General features: G+C 28.2%; 1 protein-coding gene across 2 annotated transcripts; it reads left to right on the top strand.

Moving 5' to 3' along the window:
- The first annotated feature begins 3,851 nt into the window (after positions 1-3,851).
- Positions 3,852-8,471, top strand: LOC119661921 (zinc finger and BTB domain-containing protein 41). 2 transcript variants are annotated; one of them, XM_038071437.1, is made up of 4 exons: positions 3,852-4,464; positions 4,536-5,830; positions 6,038-7,021; positions 8,398-8,471. In XM_038071437.1, exons 2-4 carry the CDS (start codon positions 4,642-4,644, stop codon positions 8,409-8,411), a joined length of 2,187 nt encoding a protein of 728 aa, XP_037927365.1. In that variant the 5' UTR covers positions 3,852-4,464; positions 4,536-4,641; the 3' UTR covers positions 8,412-8,471. The 2 variants fall into 2 exon arrangements, with proteins under 2 accessions (XP_037927365.1, XP_037927364.1); XM_038071436.1 differs by lacking the exon at positions 8,398-8,471 and having other exon boundaries at positions 6,038-7,137.
- The last annotated feature ends 3,560 nt before the right edge of the window (positions 8,472-12,031 follow it).

Raw genomic sequence — 12,031 nt, 5'->3', positions numbered from 1 at the left:
CAGAAAAATGTTCACGCCATCTTTGGAGCTGTTCAGTTTCGGTTGTTCGAAGAGCGCCATTTTTCGATTTGATAGAACCTGAGTTATTTTTTATATTTCCTGAATATAAATAATAATAAAATAGTAAATTTAATTTCGTAAGCTTATTAGTTTATACGTTAAATATGTTAAACATATTTAAAAATTAGTTATTTGTTTTTGAATAATAATGAATTTGTTTGTAAACATGATTCGTCGGTATTTGTCGGTGGTTTTACTAGTACATCAAAAAAAATTTGAGTAATTGTGGTAGATTAAAAACATGTCGAGGGCCGCATGACGCTTGCGGGCCTTGCATTGGACAGCCCTGATTTATAAGATAATTGTATAGAAAAAGTGTCTAATTGCTACCCATTTATCGAAATTAATGCGTTAAATGTGACACCATAAACTTAAAATTAAAAATATTTATACACATGTAATACATAAATAATTATAATGAAATGTATTACATATGTATATGCATATTATATAAATTTTGCATCTTGTGTGTAAAACGAATCTGTGCAATAGGTTGGCTGGTCTGCTGCAGGTATTATATAAAAGTTTTAGTATATATTTGAGAACACTGTACACTGTAAAATGCATATCATATGCACATCATATGCATTTTATTTATAATTCCATTTAGATAAGTATGTAATACATATAATCTAATTTTAAAATATAATCCAATTTTTGATAACTTTTTAATGAAGTATAGAGATCTCATGCTCTCTTAAACTACTGTTATATGTTCTTGAAAAAAAAAAGGAATTTGAAATTTTTTTAGCTCTGGCTTAGTATATAACGAATTTTTTAAACAATCTTGTAAATTTTTAAACAATCTGTTTGCAAATAAATTTATTGACAAAAATAGTATTTATTCTTCTTCAAGAAATCTATACATAAAATATTCAAAAAGTCCACTGTTCTATGAGTGAAGTTTGCAGCTTAAATTGGGAAGCGATATTGCATTGATATACATACTTTGAAAAATCTTTATCTCCGTTAGAATGGTTATTGATATATTCATGATACGAAAATATTTGTATATCGACATATGTAATGGGCTCGGTGAGGCTACCCGTGGCTCTGTTATTTGCGTATCTATCTGATGATCTGACCTATAAAAAATTTTTGGACTATAGACTGATTGTATTCTTTCACTAAATAAACTTGTTTTATCATTTCTCATTTTTTTAAGGACTTCGTGTTCATGGTTACAAATTTGTGATGTATTCTACACTTACGAATAAATTAATTTGCCGCCTACTTTTATATGTCTATTTTTATCTTGTCTCATTTCTCTCAATTACAAAGCAATAATTTTTATTATTGTGTTAACAAGGCTGAAGTGTTCATCAATTGTTGCAAAAATCTTTTCACTTATTTTTCTATTGAACTGTAAACATTCAGTACTAATGGAAGAGAAAACTACATTTGGTTATCGGTGTCGATGAATGCCACCGGAAGGTATAGCTGGACATTATTACAGTTTCTCATCAATGTAGATTCATAACATTTGTTAATAAGTTTACTGACATTTTTTCATTAAAGTAGTAATAGGCAGTGTACTACAGATATAGTACACAAAACAGTTCCTTTTTTTATTGTACATGCTTTTTAGAATATAAACTGGCGTTCAAAGACAAATTGGAAGAGATAAACAAAATATCAGGACTTTATTTTGCAGCCAAAAAAAAAGTCCTTAAGCATTGAATTATTTTTAAAAAATTTAGTGACCTGATTGAAAAGTAGCAGTCCGGTTAGCACAGTCCGTCCTGTTCACCCTTGACAACAATGTCTGGTAAGAGGCTATGAAATGTAATATATGTTCATTTGAAAACTCAATGAAAATATTTTTCTTTAGATAAAACCTACAAGAATCATTATAAATATAATAGATGCAACTTAGCCAAATTTCTTGCTCTTCGACTCTTCCATCTAGAGATTTTTTCACACATGTTGTACCTTTTTACTGCTGCGGCTAGATAATTCAGCCCCATTTGTTCATCAATGGCCTTTCAGATCTCAGTTCTATATCTCAAACATTTTTTCTAAAAACTATGCTAAGTTTTTCTGTAAATAATAATTATTAGTATTATCAATGGGTTTTCATGCAATTGCAAATATACAAAAAAATTAAATTATAGACTTTAATCGCAGAAATAAATGGTATCTTTTGAGACTACCTAGCTTACAATTATTTTCTTACTTACTTATTTGGGCATAACAATCCGTTATCGCCTCTGGCTCTGCTGCGTGCGCGCCTTCTCCAATCTCGTACAACAAGTCTAATTAGTGCTCCCTCAACTTGATCACTTCCGCCAACTATTGCTTCAAACACTTTTTTCGCTGGAGCATCTTCATCCATTCTCACGACATGACGAAGCCAGCGAAGCCGCTGTATGTTAATTCCCTGAATTATATCAATGTCATGATAAAGCTCGTACAGCTCGTAATTCATTCGTATGCGAAAAACTTCTTCTTAAGATCTTACAAAGAACTTTTTTCTCGAGCACCCCCAGCGTTGCTTCATAATTCAGTGATAACGTCCATACCTCTGTGCTACCTTACAATTGCTATTACTTAATTTAAATTATTATAATATTAAAATTATATGGTCAATGTTCAATGGTATTAGGGGCTTTGGTTTAGGCTAAGGCTCCTATGCACTGCGACCTATTGTGCACCCCTTTAGACATTAAAAAAAAATAAAATATTTTATATACATATGTATATTGAAATTATTATATTATATTAAAATTATTATGTTATATTAAAACTCTATGTGATAGGTCTACAACCTGATAACTCTTCGAACGCCTTTTAAACAGTGAAATTCCTATTCAACATTTCTATATATTTTTAGGTGGATTTACGAATTTGCTTCTTCACTCAAGGCAGATCAGGACTCTGATCAATATAATAGTTCAATATACGCTGTGTTAAAAGATTTTGATTGGTATCTTTAAAGTACATACATATGTATGTATGTCTGTATTGGAGGTACTTGCAGTGTCCTGAAGTTGTATGTCGCATATATTCAAGCGGGTCAGGTAATACGAAATTACTTTGACAGAACGATGATTTTACAAACATGCTAAAATTGTTTCTAGTATTAAAGGTGTACCGGTATATTATTTTTAACTACAAAGAAATGAAAAATAAGAAATATGCATGTATGCATGTATTTTTGCATGCATTTTACTATGTAGGCATTTATGTATGTATGTACATATTTTGTTTGTAGCTGATCAGCTTCAGTGCTTAGCATAAATTGTTAACATTGAATTTGTGTTTGGAACCGACTTTCACTTGCATTCAACAGACATAACAGACATAACGAAGTTTAAACAAACATCTTGTACAAGTCCAGCAATAGATGAACAATTGTAAACTGGCGATTTTCTTATATTTTGGGTTAATACTTACATATGTACATATATTTTATATATTTGGTTCAACAGATACGATTTCTCAATTAAGCCTGTATTGTAAAGAACAAAGATGCACATACAACATACATACATACATACATATGTGTATGGCATTTGTGCTGTGTTTATGGTTCCAGTCACTTCGTCGTTTTAGGCTTCATGCATTTTTGCATGCTCGCTTTTTTTAAGATTTTGTTAGTGTGCTGGCAGCTCTCGCAATTCTTAACTATGACGTTTCGATAACAATAAGTAAATAAGATACTCAGTCAGTTATTTTTTTGAGAAACAAAGCTGTGTCGGCCTGGTGAGTGCCGATATTTTATAAACAAAACGGCAACATTACATCAATGGCAACAGCAACAGCAACAGCAACAACAAATCAAACATAAATAAATAAACAAATTGAATTGATAAAAAAATTTGATTTGGTTAATCAATGAATGGATCAGAGACACAAAAACAAATTTGAGTTTTCCTTTCATGACCTTAATGCCTGTCGTCAGTCGCCAAGCCAATGCAAAATGGAATTGGAATTGGAATTGTGAGTTCAGTGGTTTTTGTTTTGTCGATTTTCTGCTATTCCTTTAATTTTCTCTCGTTTCTCCCTTATTTTCAATTTTCGTTCACGTTCAAAGAAAACTAAAGCCAATACACGCAACTGTTTTCGTGCTTGGATGATTCAGTGCAAAAGTGCTTTTTGTTGTTGCATGAGTCTGACTGCCTGAGTTGTGATTATGGTTACGGCGGCTCTGTGTTGACGGCTTTCAAGGAGAGTTCATCTGAGCACACACATTTGCCGCGCTGTTGTGTTGTGTTGTTTGGTTTTGTTGCGTTTTTCGTTGTTTGGTTTCCTTTTTTTGTTTTTATAGTTTTTTTTTTGTTTTTTGTTTTTTGTTTTTTGCTGTAAACAAGACAGTGTGTGAGCTGCCGTTCGCTGAGCTTGCTTCGTTTGAGCAAAATCCAGTTGGAAGTAGTGAAATTCAATTTGCTGCTTGAGTAAATGGTATGATATAGACATGTGTGTTGCATGGATGTGCAAAATTTTGTTTTAAATAAAATATTATTGTATTGCAGTTAATTTTGGTGATAAATTTCTAATTAATAGCAGATATTAAAATAGAGTTTTAATGGATAAATTGTGAATAATTAAGAAATCGCTTACTTCGGCTCAATTTTTGCAATGGAAGTTTTAATGAATGTGAAGTGTTCTTCAACAACAACGAAGCCTTCCAGTACAACACAACACGCAATCGATGTGGTTGACAACAAAAACAAACTCAAGCAACAACAACACATTTTGGGTTCCTTTATGCGTGGACCTTTGGCACCTGACATCAAATCTTTATCAAACCAGAGCTCGCAATCATTATTAGCAGTAAAGAATACCGTTCCGTCAAAGCAGGAAGTGATCATGATAGCAAATTCGGAGTATGTGACAGCAAAACATTGTTGCAACCAACAGGATTTGAGTGAAATACCTGTTGCTACAACAGCAGTGATTCAAGAACTAAATGTGAAAGCTACTACTTCCCCAGTCTATCAATCAACAATATATGACGCAGAGCGTAATAAATCTTGTTCTGCTTCTGTCACTGTTACGCCTGTTACTCCTGTTACTGTACAGGAGTCAATCGAGTCTGTTATCAGTACCCAAAATAATAATCAGTACGACATCCAATACGAGTATCACGAGCCAGAGGAAAACTTTGTATCAATTGATGATGCAAAGATTAAAGGTTTCTTGATGAAAATTGGACAGGAGCAGAAATATGCAAAAAATAATGTCAGAGGTACGATCACAAGCAAAGTCGTGGCAACTTCGAATACAGAAAATGTTGTTTTTGAGATTATTGAGCTAGATGATGATCCAAATAACGAACCAAATGGAAAAAACAATGTTGATGACGTGCCTGCCACATTACAACATACAGTATGCTATAGTAAAAAAAGTCAAAATTTGAAATCCGGTAACCATTCAGCTATAAAATCCTCAAATGCAGAGGTGATAGCTCAGATAAACTTAATCGAAAGTAGCGACTCTGAATCCGATGAGAAGAATAGTAATGTGAGTGATAATGATAGATTACCATTAGCTGTAGCTACAGTTTCTTGTGAATTACAATGCGACGATGATGAAAATGTGGATGTGACATTAAGACAGAAACATTCCAATGAAGTTATAATTTTACCATCTGATGATGATGACGACGACCTTAATGATGATCTTAATGATATGAATGAAATGGAACCTGAAATATGTTTTAGTGATTACGAAGAACAGAAAGAACGAACATATTTTGAATGCTTTCTGTGTGGAAAGAAGGTTCAGTCCAGTTATAACTTAAGGCGGCACATGATGATACATACTGGTTAGTTGACATGAATATATATAAACATAATAGAAATATTCAGAGCTTATTCGGTATTTAATACATTTGTTTATATGAATTCACCACAAAAAAAATAATTATACAATTATTATCAAGTTCGAATACCGAGCTCGTTCTAAATTTATTTAGCATTTATAGCACAATATACGCGATGAATAATATTATTTTTTTATTGATTTTTTTTAGGTGAACGTCCTTTTGGTTGTGATATGTGTGAAAAACGTTTTCGTGAATTTAGTGACTTAAAAAAGCATCGTCGACGTCACGTGAAAGAACCTAATTTCCATTGCATGGTTTGCCGTGTGAATCGACCGACTGAACTAGATCCAACTCGATGCAATAGTTGTGATATAAAAAACAGTTCATTGTTTGCTGAAAGTCGGCAACAGTATACAGCTCCAGCATCACCAGAAAAGTCGTTGAGTCCTCCTGTAAAAAAAACACCGTCACGCAACATAATACCCTGCACACCGTCAGCACAACCTGCTAAGAGCGTTTCCCCTTTATTGGCATCCTCAACAACAATATCAACATCAACAACACTTCCACCACCTCTGGCACCCATAACCCCAACAATCGATACACAACGTTTACTTGACAATCTTCCAGCTGTACATCGACCTAATTTCAACCAACCGGGTACAACAACTCGTAAGGAATTTCCTTGTCCGTTATGTCAGCGACCTTTCGGTACACGACATAATCTTAAACGCCATTTCATGATACATACTGGAGAGAAACCTTTCAGTTGCTCACAGTGCCGCAAACCTTTTCGAGAATATTCAACCCTCAAGAAACATATGGTTACACATCAACGTGATCGGCTTTATAAATGTTTGCGTTGTCCATTAAACTTTAGAGATTACTTAGATTATATAGAACACAAAAATACGCATCCGAAAAGTGACATTATTGTGACTAGTAGCAGCAACAATATAACAAGTTGTCCTAAAAAGCGTTCCAAACTTATGCACGACGAATTCTACGATTCAAACGATGAAGACTCGTTGCCAGAAGATTGGATCGAATGCTGTGAGTGTGGGCAACGCTACACAGATATCGAGGCTTACACCGAACACTTGAAAGTACACGAAACTAACGTATTCGTCTATGAATGCTTTGTTTGCAAGAAAGTCTTTGAGGAGCACAAGACATTGTTAAAGCACATGGGTGAGCATAATTATAGTTCTAATCAAGAAAACGAACAAAAGATAGATGGAGATGATTAGCATTGGCTTAGAAAATGTAACTTCAATAATAATTTCAAAGCATTATATATATATAAAATGGTAGCTATATATATATATATATATATATATATATATATATCATTACAGTGGACGTCCAATATAACGAATTTTATGTTGCACCCCTTGTTCGTTATATCGAAAAATTCGTAATATCGAAAAATTCGTAATATCGAATGTTATACATTTACCTACCAATATGGTTATTTTTAGGAGATTTCATATATTTGAGTTCATAAATTAACTTATAAACACGTACGAGTATATATTTATTTAAAAGTATTTTTTATTCGGTTGTTACAAAAATTATTTATAAGAAAGGACGCATTCAATCATAGTGTAGAGTAAAAAAAATCATTAATTTTTGTTTGTTTTTTACTACACTCAAGACTTTTCTGAACAGCTTTTTAAAAACTAAAATTTAATTCACAACGATTTAAACTTCCGGCTTTGTCAAAATTAATTTTTAAATGATATTTTCAAACAAATACATATTAAATATAAACACCTTAATATGTACATATGTATGTCTGGATAGTATTTCGTATATGATAAACTGAATTTGTGAACAACAGATCAGTGGCGCCTGCATATATGCATTTTGCCATATATAGGCATTTTTCTCAGAAAAAAAAAAACGGACAATTACATGCATATTCTAAGCTGAATAATGCTAGTTTTATAGTAAAATTATATTCAAAAGCATAATTTGTATAAAACAAAAACGAATAAGAAACAAAAAATTTTTTGTTCGTAATATGGAGCAGAATTTTTTTTTTCGTTCGTTATATAGAACAATCAATGTAAATATTTTGGGTGTTCGTTATATCGAAAATTCGTAATATCGAGCGTTCGTTATACTGGACGCCCACTGTATATATATATATATATATATATATATATAATATGGTGCCTATATAAATTTATATATATATATGGTCTTTTATATAATATAAGATAAAAGAAGCACAGAATAATATAACGGTATCGTTCAACATTTCGACATATTTAAGTGTCCATTCATATTAGACGATATTGCGAATCGTCCAATAATAAGAATATTAGATTTAATAGTCATCACGTATATTGGGGATACATATTACATGTATAATAATATGAAATTTAGTTTAACATTTACTTCACTTATGTTAAATTAATTTTGTTGAAGTTTTATTAACCTTTAGACAGGCAACTATTTCACAAATAAATTTGCGATTTATGTGCAAACCGTTTTTTCGGCTTAATTTAATAATAAGAAGCCATACACATATTTAAATACATAAATTCATTTTTTATAAGGTTTCATGATTTAGTCAACCAATCTAACTGCTTCTGGACTCCATCTACTTAAATTCACAAAAAGTGATTATTATGACAATAATAATAATGTTATTATATTTTGTATAATAATTATAATAATGTTATAATATTTATGTATATAAATAATAATAATATATAAATATATATAATATATATATATATATATATATATATATTATATATATATATATATATATATTATTTTATTTATTTTTTATATATTTATTTATATTATGATGAAATATATAAATATATATACCGCTGTTATTAAAAATATTAAAATAATATGTGTAATACATTTTTAAATATATTTATAAATTTAATAGTACTTATAAATAATATTTAAATTTAATTGTCTAAAATATTTAATTTTTATATAAATAAATTTGATTTAAATGATATTTTTCTATTCTATATATTATGTTATATTGTAAAACAATATAATTTATTGCAAAGCACATTAAACTCATAAAATATAGTTCTTTGTTATATATAATTATATATATTATATAATAATATATATTTGTATTTTATGAAATGTTATTAATTAAAAGTTGTTATCAATAATATGATATATTCTGTAACATTATATATAGTTATATATTGAAACATAATGTCTATATATGACAATTGTACTTATTTTACAATAATTGTACTGTAATAAATACTATATATATATAAATTATTATACATATTATTATATGTATATATATATATATATATATAAATTATTATACATATTATTATATGTATATATATATATATATATATATATATATATATATTATACATATTATTATATGTATAATTATAATTATATTATTATTATTATAATTATAATTATATTATAATTATATATAAATATATATAATTATATTTATATAATTCTATATTATGTGCTGAAACATATTGTTAAATGTTATAATTGTACTTAGTTTATAAAGAAGGAATGTACTTTAAAATAATGTTTTTATTATAAAATGATAAAACATGTAAAATAATATGTCTTTGATTATATAATATTATATACTATATGTCATATAATATATGCATTATACATATCACAAACATGCAGTATAATTCATAATTATGAACTTTTTAATATTTTGCTATTTATAATATAGACTAAATCTACTAAGAATTTAGGATCACTATATAAAAGCTTTGGAAATGATGAAATTGTGATCAATCAATTATTTCTACTCTCTTACTATATTGTTAAAAACTATTTAAAAATAAATCACAATATGTATTATAGTTATTAAAAACATATAGAATAATATACTAAAGTAAAGAATAATATAAACATTTTATATATCTAACAATCGTTAAAGATCATTGTAAAAACTTTACCTTCTACATTCCCTCCCCGTGTAAGTCTATTAATTAATTCTAATCGTTTATATTGTTTTTTAGATTTAAGAATTAGAATGTAATTTTTATAGATACTTTGATATTATTTATTGCTTAGCGATAGTTAACGCAAAGTTTCATACCCTTGTGATCTTTTTATCTATTAAGATTCCACGCTGCTTGCTATGCGTAGGAGTTAATAATTCCATTAGAGTAAGTCTACAAAACTAGTACAAGTATGTGAATAAAAACGAATATATTTTATATTGAATATTTTTTATATGGTATATAATAAAAGGCATTTTTGTCATTTGACACTGATCGACTTTAATGTATTTTAATGCGATTTTTCAAATATTAGTTAAACATATTGACAATTTGTTTAAATTTACTATTTCTATATTAGTTTGTAAGTTTCTGTAATATCAATATAGACATAATTGTTTCATTTAAATTATACACAGACTGCATGTTTTATTATAGTCTGAATTAAACATAATAAGTCGTTAAAATATTATTATATTTTAATTATCTAATCACTAGTAAAAATTTTTTAGAAAGAATTTATTTGGCAAAATTGAGTTAAATTTTTATTTTCTTAATATTATTATTAATATATCTTAATATCCTAGTATTGCAAATGTTATGGTAAATATTTAATTATCATATGTAAATATAATAATTAAAAGTAATAAATAATTCTTAAATTTAATTACAATAACAATATACATCGAAATTAAGTGAACTGGTTTTACATAAATAAAAGATTATATAAATATAAAAATAAAAGAAAAAATATAATTATTAATTATAGATAATGATTCGGTAATAATTGAAATATGTTATTTAAATTTTATTGGAAAATATTAAGTAAATACGCTCACAGAGTTAGTATGGAAGGAAAAATTGATATTTATAAAATATTTTAAAGGAAAGTAAAAAAAAACTAAAATGTTTAAATAAAAAAAATTTGGTTTACCAATATTCTTCAAATTCCAAATAAATGTAATATTATTATTAATATTTTAATGCTGACAAATAGCAATAGAAAATGGTAGTGATCTGCTCCATTTAAAGTTTAAATTCCAATACTAATTTCAATGTCATTAGGATTTTAGAAAGTAATTCCATTAAATTTACCAATAAAGAATACTTTTATAGTATTCTATTGGAATAATAAATATTTATAAAAAGTTTATTAACGCTATAGACTTATTGAAATTTAATTTTTTTAAGTGCCATAAAAATTGCAATTAGATAAAAAATATTATTTTTAATATATTGTAAATCTTTAAATAATTTTTTTTATCTTTAAATAAGAAAAAAAAAATTATTTCCATGCACTAGAACTGAAGTCAGGAAAAATTAATTAAAAATCATTACTAAGCAACTTTCGAAAATATTTCTAATAGAATGTGATTATTCCAGAAATCACCCGTTTATTACCGTTTACCGTTCCCATCGCTGTTTCATGTGCTACGGCAGCAATAATAAGACTCTACTGGTTATTATAGTTTACATTAATAATACGTTTTGAGGAGTAATATTCGATAGTTCAAGCATACTTTGAACCATCGGTATGTTTCACTCCTTTTTTCTCAACAGAAAGCCACAATGAGCCGATTCAGTTATGCTATACAAAGTTTCTAGGTGTAACACTTTTCGTAACCCTGCTTTTCTTTACAAATTGCTAATTTTGATTTTTAGGTGATTAGGTAATTAGGTGACTTTATAAGCTTATATAGAAATTAATTTGTGCAACTGAATTATACAAATAATTTGTTAGATAACGCGAGTATTTAAGATAAGGCTAGATGAACCTCTCTAAGCTATTCATCCCTTTAAACGATCAAGTACCGCTTATCCTCTCTCAATAACGACTCGAACAGGAAACTCTCTTTCAGGAATACCGAAAGGGTTAAAACAACAACAATAAGATGATAGTGATAGATAGTGATAGAAATTTCGTTTACAACGAAACAATTGATAATAAAAGTAAAGCGACTACATACATTTTTATAGAATTAGTAATAAAATTAAGAGTAGATTTCTATAAATTTATTAACGTCTTATTTAAATAAATACATATATTATGTGAAGTATGTATTGTTCAAATTTGTATCACTTTAAAATAAAAGATATTCTCAATCAACTGCATTTAGTCGAAGACAAGAGATTCTTTAACTATTAAGTGGATAACGCTATACATTTCGACTCATGTGGCCTATTATTGTACTCACGTCTAAATATCATTAATTAT

This window comes from Teleopsis dalmanni, chromosome X (genome assembly GCF_002237135.1).
Source record: "Teleopsis dalmanni isolate 2A chromosome X, ASM223713v2, whole genome shotgun sequence".
Taxonomy (NCBI): domain Eukaryota; kingdom Metazoa; phylum Arthropoda; class Insecta; order Diptera; family Diopsidae; genus Teleopsis; species Teleopsis dalmanni.
This window is presented reverse-complemented; position numbering and strand designations above follow the sequence as displayed.